At 36.2% G+C, this 16,633-nt stretch overlaps 5 protein-coding genes across 9 annotated transcripts; 3 read left to right on the top strand and 2 right to left on the bottom strand.

Annotated features, from left to right (window-relative positions):
• Positions 1–7: 7 nt before the first annotated feature.
• Positions 8–2,211, top strand: LOC143343978 (uncharacterized). Its single transcript, XM_076769481.1, has 4 exons — positions 8–488; positions 771–1,181; positions 1,355–1,655; positions 1,735–2,211. The coding sequence occupies exons 1-4, from the start codon at positions 286–288 to the stop codon at positions 2,149–2,151; spliced, it is 1,332 nt and encodes a 443-aa protein (XP_076625596.1). The 5' UTR covers positions 8–285; the 3' UTR covers positions 2,152–2,211.
• Positions 2,212–2,559: 348 nt separating this feature from the next.
• Positions 2,560–4,340, bottom strand: Mrpl39 (mitochondrial ribosomal protein L39). Of its 4 annotated transcripts, none has more exons than XM_076769484.1 (3): positions 4,110–4,340; positions 3,822–3,967; positions 2,560–3,700 (listed from the first exon to the last, which is right to left on the bottom strand). In XM_076769484.1, exons 2-3 carry the CDS (start codon positions 3,830–3,832, stop codon positions 2,701–2,703), a joined length of 1,011 nt encoding a protein of 336 aa, XP_076625599.1. In that variant the 5' UTR covers positions 3,833–3,967; positions 4,110–4,340; the 3' UTR covers positions 2,560–2,700. The 4 variants fall into 4 exon arrangements, with proteins under 4 accessions (XP_076625599.1, XP_076625601.1, XP_076625600.1 ...); XM_076769486.1 differs by having other exon boundaries at positions 3,822–3,902; XM_076769485.1 differs by having other exon boundaries at positions 3,822–3,902; positions 4,155–4,340.
• A 114-nt stretch (positions 4,341–4,454) lies between these two features.
• Positions 4,455–5,811, top strand: Polr3k (RNA polymerase III subunit K). 2 transcript variants are annotated; one of them, XR_013080038.1, is made up of 2 exons: positions 4,455–5,182; positions 5,673–5,775. XR_013080038.1 is itself a non-coding variant. In XM_076769491.1 (2 exons), exon 1 carries the CDS (start codon positions 4,804–4,806, stop codon positions 5,128–5,130), a length of 327 nt encoding a protein of 108 aa, XP_076625606.1. In that variant the 5' UTR covers positions 4,457–4,803; the 3' UTR covers positions 5,131–5,132; positions 5,673–5,811. The 2 variants fall into 2 exon arrangements, 1 of the variants encoding a protein (XP_076625606.1); XM_076769491.1 differs by having other exon boundaries at positions 4,457–5,132; positions 5,673–5,811.
• On the top strand, positions 5,706–6,579 carry Tcs1 (Threonyl-carbamoyl synthesis 1). Its single transcript, XM_076769490.1, has one exon. It carries the CDS (start codon positions 5,706–5,708, stop codon positions 6,435–6,437), a length of 732 nt encoding a protein of 243 aa, XP_076625605.1. The 3' UTR covers positions 6,438–6,579.
• Positions 6,580–6,626: 47 nt separating this feature from the next.
• On the bottom strand, positions 6,627–16,455 carry Lili (LMBR1-like protein lilipod). The gene is made up of 9 exons (XM_076769479.1): positions 16,109–16,455; positions 10,584–10,848; positions 10,392–10,495; positions 10,141–10,267; positions 9,997–10,065; positions 9,775–9,904; positions 9,356–9,704; positions 9,029–9,260; positions 6,627–8,463 (listed from the first exon to the last, which is right to left on the bottom strand). Exons 1-9 carry the CDS (start codon positions 16,166–16,168, stop codon positions 8,225–8,227), a joined length of 1,575 nt encoding a protein of 524 aa, XP_076625594.1. The 5' UTR covers positions 16,169–16,455; the 3' UTR covers positions 6,627–8,224.
• Between the last annotated feature and the right edge of the window lie 178 nt (positions 16,456–16,633).

Below are 16,633 nucleotides of genomic sequence, written 5' to 3'. Positions count from 1 at the left end.
AGCAACGTTAGAATTGAAGCACCGTGTAGAAAAATCATGAAAATCGACAAGTACGATCGAACAACACGACGTTGCGTGCTTTGTTTCGTTGTCTCGAGTGCATCGGACATTTTAATTTTATTAAATTTTTATCCAGAAGGAACGTTTTATCTAAGATGCACCAATATAAACCAGCGTTTTAACAAGAAAAGTACGACGACGTAATCATAGTACCGTTAACCACGACGGAAACAGAGCTTTTTATCCAGTGTATAAGGAAGAGTAATCTTTATCTCCTTGTTTTAAATGAATATCAACAAGCGACGAAGAGTACAGACTAGAAGATGCGAAAAGCTCGAGGATTTACAGGGGAATTCGAAGAAAGCCACGTTTCTGGACCAGGGCTATCAACGCTATGTATTGGACATGCTTCCGCCGGAAGTCCTGGAGACGATCCTACGACTGCTACCTTTTCATGACGTAGCCACTTCCGTGCGTTTAGTTTCCAGGTGATTTATTATATATTGCTGAAAATTAAAAGAATGCTTGCCTGTCGAGTCTTCAAACTTGAATTTTATAACTTCAGTAGTACAGGTAAGGTTGGCTGAAAAGAGACCACCCACACATTTTTTAAATTTCAAATACTGGCTGTCTCATTTATGTAAGTGAACCTAATTATATGCTGCTTGTTTCAGCATTAACGATGTCCTGCCGTCTGTCGAGCGAATCAAATATTCAAAATTAAAACAGAATTAATACAATTAAACTAAATAAAGCGTATTTATTTTCAGACACTGTTCGACAGTTGCCGCGACCGTGTTGAACAGCGCGTTTCTTGCGTTTGGCACGAGGCTGGATAACTTAATAAATCGCAGCGATAAGGTGTTAAAAGACGCGAAAACGAATGCCGCGCTTTTGGTCCGAAGCAAAGCCCTGAATGCTTTGGCGGTGATCAAGGCGCAGTACAAAATGCTCAGAGCCGTCACGTGGCGATACACGCATCCGCCGACGAACCAACAGAAGTTCCCACGGCTTTGTTTTTACGCGGGAAGACTGCTCGACGATCTAAACGAACTACTCGGAACTATCGCAAACTTGTCCATCGCCAACTCTAGCCTAATGGATTCCATCACCTGTTTCGTTATTGTTTGCAAACGGTTCATGAACTTCTTCGAGAAGGTCTCCGAACGCAGGTTGAACAGGTGAACCGATTTCGCGAAGAAAATCTTTTCAATGACTTTTTAAAATTTCTAAATTAACACAGTCGTGAGAACCAATGTTATATTCTACATCCGTTCTATAACTATTACCATTTGCGGATTGAAACGAGTCAGTTTGTATACAAAACGTGTATCGATAAAACTAATATTAGCAGATCGGCGCTGATCTCCGGATGCAAAATCGTGGATGTTCTGGACTGCCTCGTGGAGGGTAGGCAGGTGTTGTTTTTCAAAGTGACGCCGAAGGTGGGAGTCACCAGAAGGACCGTCAGTATGAAACTTAGATACGTGATAAAACACGCTTGGTTTACGTGCCTGGAGATTTCCAAGAATTCTATGGACAACTCTTGGAGGGACGAGCAACGTTTTATGTACCTTAGATTGCGTCGTTTAGTGGGTAGCGTGAACGAGCATCTATTCGAGAATTTATATTACGAGCATGAGCTACTTTTACAGGTGATTCTATAAAAAGTAAAAATTAATAGAGGGGTAACTCGTCGAAGAAACTTCCCTTTTTCTATCCTTTCTTCCTTAGGTGCCTTTGCCGCTTCGGTTAAGACCCCCGCCGGCGTCCACTTATTCGGGATACGGGGAGTACGGTGGTCAATTCTTTTACTACGGGAATATGAATAAATACGCGTACGAGAGCAAATTCGTACATACTTTAAATTCGATGAACTATACGCTCGAAAGTAGACAAGAGGTGCGAAGGCCGCCGTCCTTTGATCTGGTAATCGAAGTCGAATTGAAATGTACACCGGAGCTAGCACCGCTCGCTGTTCGAAAATTCATGAAGCCCGACGAATTCGAGACGTACGAAACGAAAACGTGCAGGCATCAGCAGCTGTTCTTAAAAATGAACGTAACTTGTCCCGCTTCGATGGCCAACAGATTGCCGGGCAACTTCGTCTGGGAATTGCATAGTCCACGCCGTACACGTAAACATTCATAAACCATTTTAATCTGTGTCGCGAAACATTCTAACACAAAGTAGAATCGTCGCAAATTATATATTCTTATATATCTTGTATTAATTTTTATTCTATTAGCCATATATACAGCAAAGGAACATAACTGAACCGATAACTAGAAGTTTTGTATAAATCATTATTTATTGTTAAGAATACTAAAGAATATGGAAACATAAATATTATACACATTTTTATGACGATTAGAAATTTGTACAACAATTATATTGTCTACTTGTACATCATTCTCTTTACAAACCGCCGAAAATGCGAGTCAATTATTTTTTTTGTTAGTTACTTTTCGTATTATGTATTATTTGCAGTAACAATGATTTACTAAAAAATTCCGAATGTTGGTTCAATTATGCTATTTACTGCATTATATACACATATACAAATCAAACATTTAATAGTTATTCGTAGAAGAGTAATAAAATACGTTACATATATGTTAGTAGCCCAGATCAGAAGAACTAGAATAAAAAATGCAGAGTATATGTTTTTATTTACACTATACTTTCAAGGTATAAAAATTAGTTTGAAGCAGACATTTCTACAGGCGGAGACTCTACTATGTCATCATCGACCGTCTGCGGCATCCACATGTTCTCGTTTAATTTTTTAGCACGATTTTCTAATATGCTGTACGCGTAATGATTTAGAAGAATTCCTTTGGGGAGTGCTACGCCTTGAAATCTATAAATATTCTCCGAATTTGGTAACTTATGGACAACGGCGATCGTGCAGCGGCCTATTAAAGATGTATTGCCTACCATTGGGCCTTTACTAATATCTATATGATCTCCTACTCTGTACAATGTAATTTTATCATCACTGGTTCTCGCGATATCCGGTATCTGTTGAAACTTGAACGGATTGTCTTGAAACATATCGAGAGCAATCTCTTCCGCAATTTCTATCCTCTCGATGGGCAATTCTAGATTAATTAACTTGACGAATTGAGCTGACATCGCACGCATTTCCTGGTCCGTGGGTTTCCAATCGGGCAAATCAAGATACACGTCGTACACGAAATTTCCTGATTTTATATGCGGTACGGGGAAACTGTGCAAATGAACTTGTACATCCGTTTTAAATGCAGATTCTATCATGGCGCCTAACAGGAATGAACAGGTTCGCCAAAATGTTACGTTTGCTATATTGTTTTTTGGGCTCTTCATGTTTACCAACTGCAATTGGCAATCGGATACCAAAGGTCTGTGCATATCCCATGGAAAATCGTCGACTAAAGCAATGGCAGACACTTTTGCAACACCTTCAGAGATGTGTTTTGCGCAATCGGCGGGTGTTGATAAATATTTATTCATTACAAGAGTAATCTCATCCACAGGAGACTTATAGTTAACTTCTATCTTTTCTATCCTCCCAACAAGGTCCCTTTGTCTTTTCTTCTCCTTTTCAAATATCTGATTTCTTCTTTCCTTTACTTCAGCTTTTGACAGTATGCTGCTGCATCTTAATTGTACATGAGATGTTTGTAATCTCAAAACATCAAAGCAGAAACTTCTACACCTAAAATTTGTACATAATATTTTGTTACAGACCCCAGTGCCAAGATGCCAAAAAGCTCACAAAAAAGAATTGTCTTAGTAAATGTGTTTATCAGAGTTATTGCAACAATTTATAAACATACCTTTGAAACATATTGAAATATATGAATCAGAAGCTTCTTGGAAAGATATATCCCTCAGGCAAGTTGCACAGCAAAAAGAACCTACATATACAATCAGACTTATAGATTTTGGTTTTCCTTAGTTCTTTTAGTTGACAATATGGTGTCTACAAATATAGACCAACAATTTATTTATTAACTAAACAAATAAGAACAGTGCCATTTTAACACATTCGCTAACGAACTTCTTATTAGGACTTGACTATAAAATTATTAATCAATAGTGATTGATAGTTTCATTCTACGCACACGACTGCTACGATACACCGGTTATAATACTATTTCTAAACTCACAGTCAATACACTTGAGATATATTTTCATATCATCTTTCAGTCTGAAAAGTAAAAGATTTTATCAAAATTAAGAACGGTATATGCCCCGGAAGTTATAAATGCTTATAAATTTGTTGGTTAATCGAGAAAAATGGCTGAATTTGTTGTGTTCGTCCACTCGTGTTACTAACTTGTTAAAAACAGTAAATAAGTGTGAAAAACGGAAAAGCACAAATTACCCAGGAAACATACGGGAATATAAAATTTGTCATAGGGTCTTTTTCGAACTTATGATACATTTCTGGATAGAGCATTCTGTGAACTTGTGAACGAACCAATACAATTTTGGTTCCGGGATAAACTCTTTTTATACCTATTTCATTTTTTAGAGAATGATATAATCCCAATTAAACTAAAATACTTGTTCGAATCTAAAATATAATGCATAGATTATCTGCACAAAACAATTATTATTCAATGAACAAGAAATTGATTCTAGGTATTCGTCGCGACATTCGATAAGTGGTGATCACGTGTAGAACGAAAACATTAGAAAACATCGTTCTAGTATTTTAACAATTCGAACGTTCCTCGTTTATGATATGGAAAATTAACGATCGCGTATAATTAATAGTTGCTCTAGAAATTAAATCACATCGATGTTAGCACGATGTTGCTGTTTTGTCCGATTTGCGGTAATGTGCTTCAAGTAGAAGAAGCTTTGTCGGGATTACGATTCGCGTGTAACACGTGTCCTTATGTGCTTAATATCGCAAGGAGAATTAGTAGCCGTACGTATCCAAAACTGAAGGAAGTGGACGACGTGCTAGGTGGAAGTGCGGCTTGGGAGAACGTAGATTCCACGGACGAACGGTGTCCAAAGTGCTCTCACTCTCGAGCGTATTTTATGCAAATTCAGACAAGGTCTGCTGACGAACCTATGACTACGTTTTATAAATGTTGCAATCCTCCATGTGGCCACAACTGGCGCGACTAAAGGTACTCTAATTGTTGAAATTACACAACAGTAACTTAAACTAAGCTTTCAGGTTAGAAATATCTCCGGCTATTTATTTACAGTATAAATTTTGAAGGACATTGCTTCAATGTTTGGACACTATGATATTTCCAGTTAATATACTAGCATCTGTAAATAAATAGTATTGTAACGCGATGCATTATTATGAAAATATGGTCCGGTAGCCGCTAATGTTTTGACAATTGTTTTGACCCACCTGGTGCGTCATTAGCCAAACAAGTGCAATGTTGCGTGACTCATAGGTTGAGTCATCAATCTTGAATCTATTATAACTTTTTGCACGCTCCGCGTGGTAATGTGATTTAACTTAAGTTTTTATAATTCAAGAATGAAGGTTTTTTATTCTCTATGTCTATAATTGTTAATAAAATAATTGTGTATCAAAAGCTTTGCCAAAGTGACCAATAAATATAGAGCTTTGAGCATTATACTTTTTGCATTATCCTTAGCACTTTAATGATAACAGAATAATTAACTAATTTTGTATTTTGAAAATACAGTTCTGTTTCAAATACAGTGGAAAGAGAACAGTTATGACTAGAGCAGATCTGGGCCCAATGAAGAATATTTTGGATGGTGTTCTAGAAGAAATAAATCTATTAGATTCATCTAATAAACATTGGATCTGTAAAGGAAGAAGAAGCTTAGCAGTGGCAGTTACATTACTTCAGAAAAATAAAATTATAGCAATTCCAACAGATACGGTATATGGTCTTGCTAGTGTGTGTGAACCTAGTGCAATCAAAAGATTGTATGAAATAAAGGGACGTAATGAAAACAAACCATTATGCATATCTGTTAGTAATGTAACAGATGTACAAAAATGGGGTGTTGTAGATCATTTACCATGCCATTTATTGCCAGATTTATTACCTGGACCATATACAATTGTTTTAAAACGAATGCCTGCTGTAAATCCTTCTCTGAATCCTGGTATCAATACCATAGGCATAAGAGTTCCAGATTTTCCATTTATAAACAAAATTTCAAATATAATTGGACCATTAGCACTAACGAGCGCTAATCTAAGTAATGAACCAAGTTGTTTACATGCTGAAGAATTCCAAAACTTATGGCCCGAATTGGACGGAATATTTTACGATACACGCAGAGCAGGTGATGCGCGCGACATATTCAGAAAAGGTTCCACGATAATCGATTTATCTTGTCCGAATCGATACAAAATTATACGCGTTGGAATAGGAGCACAGTATTTAATTAGAATCGTGGAAAATGCCGGAATAAAACCATATGATCCTGATTAATTGCATCACTGATGATTTATTGTTATTTACGTTACAATCTTTAAGTGAGATGGGTATTTTTAATAGCAATAAATAATTTTACATAACCGAAACTTATGGATATAATTTTGTAAATAATTAATAAATCGTCTGATAATACGAATTATGGTCTATTTATTAAAAGATCAAAATACATCCCATACAAAACGTATAATGTTGTAACATCTTTTATTTAATCATCAATGTATACAGAGAATTCTCAATCGAGAATTCTAATTTATTACAAATAGGTCCACAAGGTGGCATTATAATAACAAATGTTAAGCAATAGTTTCTATCCTGAGATATTTCTCTAATTAAATGTGTTAATAATTCATTGGTGAGTACATTGCCAGTGCAAATCCTAACAACATTGTATTGTCTTCTTGACGAGATATATATCACATAATATTGTTTCAATATATTATCATTTTACTGACTAAATAAATGTTATGAGTGCTATTAATATAAATATGAAACACAATCAAAGGGGCGAAGAGACAAGTGTTTAAAGTAAATAAATAATAAATCGCTTAATTTAAAACGCTAGCTTTCGGTAATGAACTAATAAGAGACAAATCAGTCGAGATAATAACATTTGAAGATCTTCTGCATGTTATTGTTACGTAGTCTACATGCATCATAAAATGCGCATTATTAAATTTCCTATATTATAAGTACATGTACACCGAAAATTTATAACAAACTCTTGCGGATACGGTCACGTGTCACTTAATAAAAATGATCGATAAAATGCATTTAAACACCACTGTCGAAACGTGACTACCATCCACAACACAGTGTACGTGTGTGACCATATTTGTGAATTTCACCTTGGAGGTATGTATAGTATTAATAAAGTTGTGAATAACTTTATCCGATTATAATCATTAATTAGGCACGACAAAAATTATACCTATATTTATAAACCCATAAATGAGTTTACCTGTTAAAAATTAATGAATTAATACAACTAACGTCCACGTATCCTGTAAAATACATGCACATTCGAAGGACATGCATTTTTAACGAAAAAACTGAACTCTTTTTATAAGAAGATAAAAGTATATTGCAGAATTAAAGTAAAATCTTGAGGATATTTTCAAAATGTTTTGTTACATTGATGTGGTTTTTTTGAACCTCCTTTGGATTTTTTAGTTTAAAATGCACATTGCGAGTTTCTGTATATCAACAGTAAGAAAGTACATATAATATGTGTATACATACATAATGTACAACACACACTCGTGCACACGCGAGCGCACACACACGTGTATCCATGGATGTATTAATTACTATAATAAAAATTCACGTATTCACTGGACACTTGCACACGTATCTTTATCACAATACTGCGTTGCCATTGATGCGAGTTAATTATAGGTCAACTCACATAAGATTGGTATGTATACTTTCGGTAAATAATTATTAAAATAGCGATCATATAATAAATAATCAATATAATTATTAACACACACACACACGCACACGCATAAATGTGTGACAACATAAGTGTCGTAAGGGATATTCGTAACTGGCCTCTCATCAAATATCGCACAAAGGTCAATTAAACTTCTCGAACATTTAACTCATCCCATTGTTACCGATTTTAAATAAAACTTCCAAACCACCCTCGCAAACATACATACCATAACTTCGCACAATTTGCATTTCGATCACTAAATATTATGCAAATACAATTTTCTGTCTTTATTTACTTTTAATTCTAAATTGTAAATATTCTTTTTCCGTTTACAGAGTAAGTCAGTCTAATCATCTTTTGTAGAAAACGTTCCTACAGAGCTTTTCTTACCTTCGCTTTTAAATATTCCTACCAGACTACTTCTTAATCTTGCGTAAATTTCTTTACAGACCGTCGACGTAAATTTGGTCATTAAACAACCGATTGCTGCGGTGGCGAAGATCAAATTATACAACAATACTAGTTTGAAGTTACCAAGCCATTCGATGCGCCCAAAATCACCGAGCAAATCAAAGTTCGTCATACCTGGAACGAATGACAGAAGAATGTTATCGGTGTTACGTATATTTTTTGTGTTCGCTACCCATAGTTATTTCCCCCTCCTCTTCAAAGATATTCCATTTTATTAATTCGAGTTTTTTGTGTTTCAGGGCAAATTTGGAAACGGATTTTTCTACATGTAGACTGCAAAGACTAGCTTCAAGGTATCAGTTCTACACGTTGGGATGTTTCGAAACCTACTTTATGACGTTAATTATGGAATAACGTAACAGTAAAGGTATTAAGTAGTCCCGTTTTTAATGTACATAATGGGCAGCGAACCTGTTAACACTTCGACTGCCACGCTGAAATCACATGTTTTGCTCAGGACGCCACCGCCAGATGCAAGATTCATAAAATTTTTAATTGCTCAATGGAGCACTTGTTATTTCAAAGTATCCTCTAATTAGCGGCTACATTCAAAATGCACTAAGCGTCAATTTTCATTCAACTCTTGCAATTGTAAGTAGTTCAAGCGTTCCAGGCACTGATGACCAACGTGGCAGTCAAAGTGTTAGTCATATAGTTGTATCGAATAAATAAAATTTACCCAATATCCGTGACAACAGTGGCAACGCCGAGCTCAGTACAAGAAGTAGAGCACAATTTGCAATAACGTGTGTGAGTGGTGTGGAATGAAACCGTGGCTGAACGCGCCTAACACCTGGAAGGGTGTACAGGCCTATCGCGCTTGTCGCTGCTAGATATAAAATAACTGCCACCTCGACAGTTGCTCCGACAGGACCGAGCTTCGATAACGAACTGATGCCCAGAGTGAATTGCTAAAAAGTTCATTACACCGACCATTTCATCTACTACCGTTGGTAATAAAAATATCCTTCGTTCTTGTAACAGGTAACATCGAATCTATACGAACCCTGGTGCTCAAAGGCAGCGCCTTTATACCGATAAGAAGCTCTAACGTGTTTTGAACTGCTAGCAGGGCCGTCGCAGTGGAAAGCATAAGTAACGCTAGCATGGCCAAAGGATACAGCAAAGTACGCCGAACCCACCAGGTTCGTCTTTGCTGGTCCAAGATGTTTCTTCGTTTTTGGATGTCCTCTAATCGTTGAGTCAATCCACGCTGCAAAGCACCGTTCCTTAGGCACATCAGGCTCGGATTCACGTTAAGAAGTTCATCGTCTTCGAGCGCCGAATAGCAAGCTGGTATCGACATGGGCACTGGCGAAACGTAGGATTTTCCCGTAGCTTTCGCGTGTTCCAGTCTATGGTACGTACGGTGTACATCAAATATTATTAGACCAATTTACAGTTTAACAACTATTGTCAACCAACCTTCTTTGAATACAATCCTCCTCCAGCCTGTATGCGAAAAATTCTTCGTCTAAATTTTTTAGGAACTGTGGTTTCACAAGAAACGAACCAACCACCCCAAATAGTCGTACAAATCCCATCGGAGTACATACTGTAACAAGTATCAATTTTTATTTCCCCTATCGTGATTCAAGATGGTCTTTGGTAATTCTTCGGAACGGTAACAATTGCAAAAATACTTACATAATAACATAACGACTCCAAGAAATGAAACGCAAGAGTAAAGGAAAGGTAAATAGTAAGTCCATAAATCTGTAATATAAGACGTCTTTATAGTAGATATATTTATGACAAAGAGAAAAAGTATGACTTGTACGATATACTTACTGAGCAACGTGTGAAGACTGGACTTTTGATAATCTATGAGCGCCGATAAAACATATGTCATTCCTAATACAAGTGTTCCAAGTAAACAAAGGACAGTCACAGTTTCATAAACTCTAGCCATTACACCCTGCAACGAAGAACATTTTCAAACGACGTGGCACGTAACGATCAAAAACTACTACTAACACTTTGATTTTACTGGTTCAGACACCATATACCACCGCCAGCCAGATTTGAATATTTGATCTTACCTTTCTATATCCGACGAATCCCTCCGACTCCGTAAACAAATAGGCAAATGGTAGAAACACGAAGAGAGATAAATTTGAGAAGAGGAACACATGATTCCATAGACCTAATTGCCAAAAACGAATTAAAATCTTTTACAGAAGCTTCCCGCTGCGCGAAAGTAAATAAAAGGATCGGTGAAAAAGTTTTCGTACCTTGAATGAGCGAGCTATTAAGCCACTTGACGTAATAGCTGTTCGGGTATAAAATGAGTACTTCGTTGCTCGCGATAGAGACCGGAAGTAATAATGTTGCCCCAACAGAAACCGCCAAAGCGACAGTACATAGCCAAAGACTGATTCTGTAAACTGTCGCTTCATCTTCGTCCACGGAAAAGTAATCCTCGCGATCTTTCCGACGAAATTTTGCGATCAATGCGTAGCTCGAGGTATAAAGGACCAAAAACAGCAGGAGAAATATCTGAAATGATATTTAATACCGGTCAACAAATTGTAAACAATAATTTTTATTCTTCTATCTATATTCCTCTATCTATGTAATAAATATTATACATATACAGAAAATATTTTAATGGGAGATTCTAGAGTCCAAAATGAAACGAAAATCAAGAATACCAATTTGTTGATGGTGGCTTCCTTAAGAAGTTATTAACGTTTAAAGTTCCCCCAGTACTGAATTTTTTTCTCGAAAGTGGGTAGGATTTCGGGGGTATGTCTAATGACCAAAAATGATTATAATTGACCCCTACAATCGAAAATAATTTTTTTTAAACGATTGGAAATTTTTTAATTTTGTCGCAAAATTTCACACTTTCTTCAATTTTTTTCTCAAAAGTGGGTAAGAATTTGGGGGTATGTTTAATGACAAAAAATGATTGTAATTGACCCCAGAATCTAGGAGTAATTTTTTTAGAACGATTTGAAATTTTTTAATTTTGTCGAAAAATTTCACCTACCCGAATTTTTTTCTCGAAGTGTAGTAGGATTTCGGGGATATGTGTATTCATAAAAAATGATTGTAATTGACCTCCACAACCAAAAATAATTTCAACGTCAAAAATTAAAAAAATTAATGAAATTAAAAAGAAATTATTAGAAAATGCCAACAGGCAAGAATAAGCATTAGAATAGCATTTGCAATAGTAAATATAAATAATCGTTAAAAAAAAAGACGTTGAAAATAATTTCAAGTTAAAATTTTGAAAGGATTCTTTCGACACCTTTGGTAAGGATAGCGTTAATATTATGTGTTTATCGAGCGTGTGCTTCACGCTGTTTCGCGTCGTACGAGTTCAAAGGAACGCGAACTGGCGTGCGATGTATTCATTATACGATCGTTGATGCGTGCCATTCAACGAAAATTATATCTAAACGTGGACTTATGATTGACGCGCGTGGCGCAACGACGCGATTCAACTTTTCAGCACTGCAGTGTTACATAAATCTAAAATAACATATATGTTATAATCGAGCCAAACGTTTATTACGATAAATTACAAAATTCAGTCCTAAAAATTCAGACGAACACTTGTGCATGTGGTTTTTATAATCCAAATACCGATCGAGATAATTTGACCTCGTTACACGATACGTGCATTTGATGAGAAGACAAATAAATCAGAAACGAGATACAGAAAATAATTCGTCGGATTGTACGATTACGTATCCAATATAGAACAAATCAATTACGAAACAAAAACTATCGTGTGTCGAGACGAGTGTCTGTCAGTATTGTAATCAGCGATAGATTTAGATTAGATTACGTTGGTTCGGTAGTTTGGTACCATGGAAACAAAAATTTCAACATCTCAATAAGTATCAAAAGAATACTATGAACCACGTATTTTGTGAGATCTCTATTGACAATTTTTCGTATTGTAGTTTATAGATTTGTAACTTCGGTCACCGGTGACCGTCATGACGGTCGACGTGTTAAACAGCTCGTTCTGCGCCACTTATTTTACCGTTTACGGAATATTTTCAACTTTTATTTGATTTACTACGAGTAACTGGTGATCGCGAGTACAGTAACGAAGCTATGTTGGAAGATAGGAAATAACTGTTCCATCGGTCAAAGTATTCAGGCCATCGGTAGATTATGTTGCCTCAGATCTAATCGAAAAATGTCCGTGGCACACGCAGATAATAATTGATAACTGTAAGAGGAAAGACGGAAATTGCACATTATAAAATTATTCGGTCGTTTCCAACGTTTTGAACGAGACATTGCCACGCAAGCTTGAATCTCGGTTACAAACCACTTCCGTATATTGCTCTTGGTTATCAAGCATGCTTGCATTAATTTTCCATCTCCTACGCCTCCCCTAACGCGTCACACAATGCGTACATGTCATTTCCTCTTAAACGATACACGAATAATGTGCTTATTGGCTGCCCGCGATGGAAATATTAATAGCGGAGTAGCTATTAACCTTTCGTGATTAAAACACATTTTTTATATTTTGTATCTTTCCTTGTTGCAGTAGCAATAACCAAAGCAAAGTAAATAACATTTGTAATTTAAAATTAGTTTTCTATAAAAACAATATAACGAAACGAAAGTTAGGGAATGATTAAGGTATGACGGAAAGCAAAAAGGCAATATTAAGAACGAATAAACCGCTTTATTTTTATTATAAACGATATATAACAAGCATCGAAATTATAATACTAGTAATCAGTATTAATGACTTTAAATACTTCGTATCGCAAACTAATCTTTTCAGCGTCTTTTTATTAAATCAGTATTATCGATTACTTATCTTTGCATATGCAGCGTTGATACAAAGACGTAAAATTCCATGTAATTTTATTAGTTGAAATTATGCCGGGCTTGAATTAAATAAACCATGTCTCGTATTTTTTTCTGTTACTTCCTATCTCGGCGTGCATAAACATATAGGAAGATAGCTTAATCGTAAAGAATACAAACTACCTACTGTTTACAATTTCGTGACCACCGTAATCTACGTTCGTATTGTTTTTCAACGAACGCGAATCGAGTTATTGCCACGTGTCGATTGCACGTCGGTCAAGCATTAAAGTCGCAAGGAGAAACCGCTAACATCTAAAGTGCGTTGTCCTCCTCTAAGAATAAGAAGTGTGCCCCTTGGTTCACGTTCTTCGCGTCGATCCTAGCTTGCCAACGGCATACAAATTCTCAATCTTAATCTCTTTGCATATTTATCCCTTATCTTCTGTATGTACACGCAACCAACAACACGTACGAGCCTTCGTAATGAATGATAAACAAAAATTGTATAAAATGATCTCTAATTATCAGCAAACTTCATCTATTTGACTTATTATTCAGACGAAAACAATTTTAAGACTGTTTTATTCTGCGATTGACAGGCTCCATTTTACTCATTGACTGATCGAGACAGCCATTTATCAATAACAGTTCAAATTTCATTTTCTCGGTGCTAATTAGTAAGGTACAGAGTTGGGTTCGATCGAATATAACGTCAGCGGGCACCGTTGGTTTCAAATCTGGCGAAATTGGGAATAAAAAATGCTTAATATTCGTATTGACAATGACAACGCGTAACGCGATAAAAAGTTATAATTTCGAGAGTCGTTCGAGCAGAAATCGGGCACAGAATTCATGAATATTCTCGCCTCGTACTTGGCGATGGAACGAAGAAATCGAAAGAATGTAATTGCGCGATACGGGCAAAGTAAATTTGACATTAATAAACGGCCGAACTATTGCGATTCAAATAAATTCTGGCAATGCAATTTCCCGATACTATATTACCAGTTTTGATCACGGTCAGTGCTATTAAATTTAGTTCAAATTATGTATATAATTCGAATATAACAATATTTATGAGCTCTGTAATTATAACTCTTGAAATTGATAGGCTCTGTAAATCTAATGACTAGTGTTCAGTCATTATGTCGTCCATCACCGTAAATTAAATTCGAACGTTTGAAAAAGATAAGCTTCCAACGTTTTACAACCTAATGACGTGTCTTTGACCCGAACAAATATATTTTTAGCGCTTCTAGATCAAGAACATTGCTGTTGACTCGTCAAGCCTGAAAGGTATTCCACGTACAGCTAGTTGCAAAATTGAGCGTACCCTGGTATTAAATCCAGACCTCAACAAAATACAGGAATGCTTAGTAAGTTTTAACATCTAACTTTACTACACTATTATTAAGTTCTTTGATTAAATATATTTTCCAGTATGATCCAGAACGAACAATTAAATCGTCCGTTTTTATCACGCATGTTTGTTCAATGTGCAGAGATGCGCCTTCGACGATGTGCCGAATTATCTTTCCTATATTTACTTAACGTAAGTAAAATATTTAACATTTCGATGACAGTCGTTGCAAATTTATATAAAGAGGATTTCAGCCACGGCGGCTGATTGGAGATGCAACTGGCTTGGTTAGAAACCACTTTTTATAGGGTACGAAGGTGGAAGGAAAAACCGGTCGGAGATCAGAAGCAATGTCTGGTCAACGACTTCGCGTGAAAGTATTGGGAAAGCATATTGCAATTGTCTTTCGTCCATGACTTTTTCGTACGACAAACATACCAACGATTATCCAATTAAAGATCGTTAAAACAGTGCGCGAGTCAAGGTTAAAGAATACTTAGAACGGTAACGCGACGCCTATATTTTGGTGAAACCCCCCATTGTTTCGGTTGTATTTGCAATTGCATCGCGCGACGAAAGACTCGACGCGTAATCTTAGTAAGGCCAAACCGTTTAAGCCGATCGGTCGAGCAGATTCGTATTTACCAAAAGATATACTTAAATCGCGTTTTGTTTTGTGGTGGCTTCTCTTACGACCCACGCTTCGTAATACCGTATTAACGTGACGTTTTTCATTTGGCAGCTTTGCAACTCGAGCCCCTTTTTACGTAAAAATTACCAATGCAAACGTCGGATAAAAACGCTTAACGTTCTATTATTGTACCTAGCAGAAATGCAAAGAACGATAAGGAACTGTACTGCTTATAATTAATGAAAATGTTATCGACGACGTTTAGGATACGCGATCGAAGTTAACAGTAACGAAACGATTTGAAGGAAAGGAAGAAAACTCTGATACTTTTTTACCTTTTATAACTACAGTTTCCTTGTTTTTCAAACGAAAATTGCGTATCGGTATTGGCTAATGCGTCTTTATGCCCGCAGATTTTATTGTTCTTCTCTCATTCGTTTATATACACAGATTAGTATTCACACAAAAAAAAAATGATTGTGTTATCGTCGCGTATTGCACAAATTATATTCTATTATTATCCTTTTGTTCTTGAGCACGTATTCTGACTTAATTAAAAGAGGCTTATTCTTTAACGAAATATCAATTTTACAAAGGACACGAATCGTTAATAACAAAAATGATACGTTTCGTTGGTTTCGGTTTAATTTTCAATAAATCAGACATTTATTTATAATTAGAAAAATATCGTTACAAACAACGTACAATTGACAAGAGCAGAGAAAGAGAGAGAGAGGGAAAAAGAGAGAAAAACTTTAGTTCGATAACTTGAAGGTTAGGAATGTAGAACGGAATTTTGTTGACCTTTAATAAAAGTTAGGGAACAGTTTCGATCGTTTAAAAATTAAATACGTGAAGAAGGAATACTAAAGGAAACAGCGATTACAGTAACGTCACAAGGAATTTTAAGAACCCTCGTTAATGGTCGGTAGTTAATAAACAAACAGGCGATTATGGATAGAGTATTTACTCACGATGTTCTCTCGTACGGTGTTGTGAAACAATTGCTCTCTGAGGTCCGCATCATCTTCCATTTTCACCTGTCTGTCAATAAATTTCTTTCAGCTAAATGTACGGTCGTCGGCAGCAGCGACATTTTCTTAAATCAGTAATTTTTCTGTGTAATACACCATGACAAAATTCTCGCGAACGACACTCGTATTCACATCATTACGGTAGCTTTTGCTTTTCGCAAATTAATTGCAAGAAGCTGTTCTTTCTATTTCTGTGTAAAAAGAATCACATTCCTGTTTTCTTGCTTCTTGTATTGTGTCCACGTAAGAATATACTTTGCACCGCCCAATCACCGCCAACCCTTCGTTATGGTTGGCAGACTACTAAAAACGATGCGCCGCTGTACTTCAGTAAAACCGCGCCACCTATCTTTACGTGTATAGGATGTTTAAAAAACATGCAACAAACTGAAACACACGATACCTTGGAACAAAAAAAATAGAAAAGTCCTATCGTTTTGTAACTTAACACTACGTTTTCAAGAG

The sequence above is a fragment of the Colletes latitarsis genome, chromosome 7 (genome assembly GCF_051014445.1).
Source record: "Colletes latitarsis isolate SP2378_abdomen chromosome 7, iyColLati1, whole genome shotgun sequence".
NCBI lineage: Eukaryota > Metazoa > Arthropoda > Insecta > Hymenoptera > Colletidae > Colletes > Colletes latitarsis.
The sequence above is the reverse complement of the archived record's forward strand: the minus strand, read 5'-3'. Positions and strand labels throughout refer to the sequence as shown.

What these genes read in the sequence shown, in the direction of transcription:
- LOC143343978 (XM_076769481.1), top strand. Translation starts at nt 286, where the DNA reads ATGAATATCAACAAGCGACGAAGAGTACAGACTAGAAGATGCGAAAAG. An exon ending in TCCGTGCGTTTAGTTTCCAG is followed by an intron (nt 489 to 770) that starts GTGATTTATTAT and finishes ATTTATTTTCAG; the next exon opens with ACACTGTTCGACAGTTGCCG. An exon ending in TCCGAACGCAGGTTGAACAG is followed by an intron (nt 1,182 to 1,354) that starts GTGAACCGATTT and finishes TAATATTAGCAG; the next exon opens with ATCGGCGCTGATCTCCGGAT.
- Polr3k (XM_076769491.1), top strand. Translation starts at nt 4,804, where the DNA reads ATGTTGCTGTTTTGTCCGATTTGCGGTAATGTGCTTCAAGTAGAAGAA.
- Tcs1 (XM_076769490.1), top strand. Translation starts at nt 5,706, where the DNA reads ATGACTAGAGCAGATCTGGGCCCAATGAAGAATATTTTGGATGGTGTT.
- Lili (XM_076769479.1), bottom strand. Translation starts at nt 16,168, where the DNA reads ATGGAAGATGATGCGGACCTCAGAGAGCAATTGTTTCACAACACCGTA. An exon ending in TAATAGCTCGCTCATTCAAG is followed by an intron (nt 10,496 to 10,583) that starts GTACGAAAACTT and finishes TTTGGCAATTAG; the next exon opens with GTCTATGGAATCATGTGTTC. An exon ending in GATTCGTCGGATATAGAAAG is followed by an intron (nt 10,268 to 10,391) that starts GTAAGATCAAAT and finishes TCTTCGTTGCAG; the next exon opens with GGTGTAATGGCTAGAGTTTA.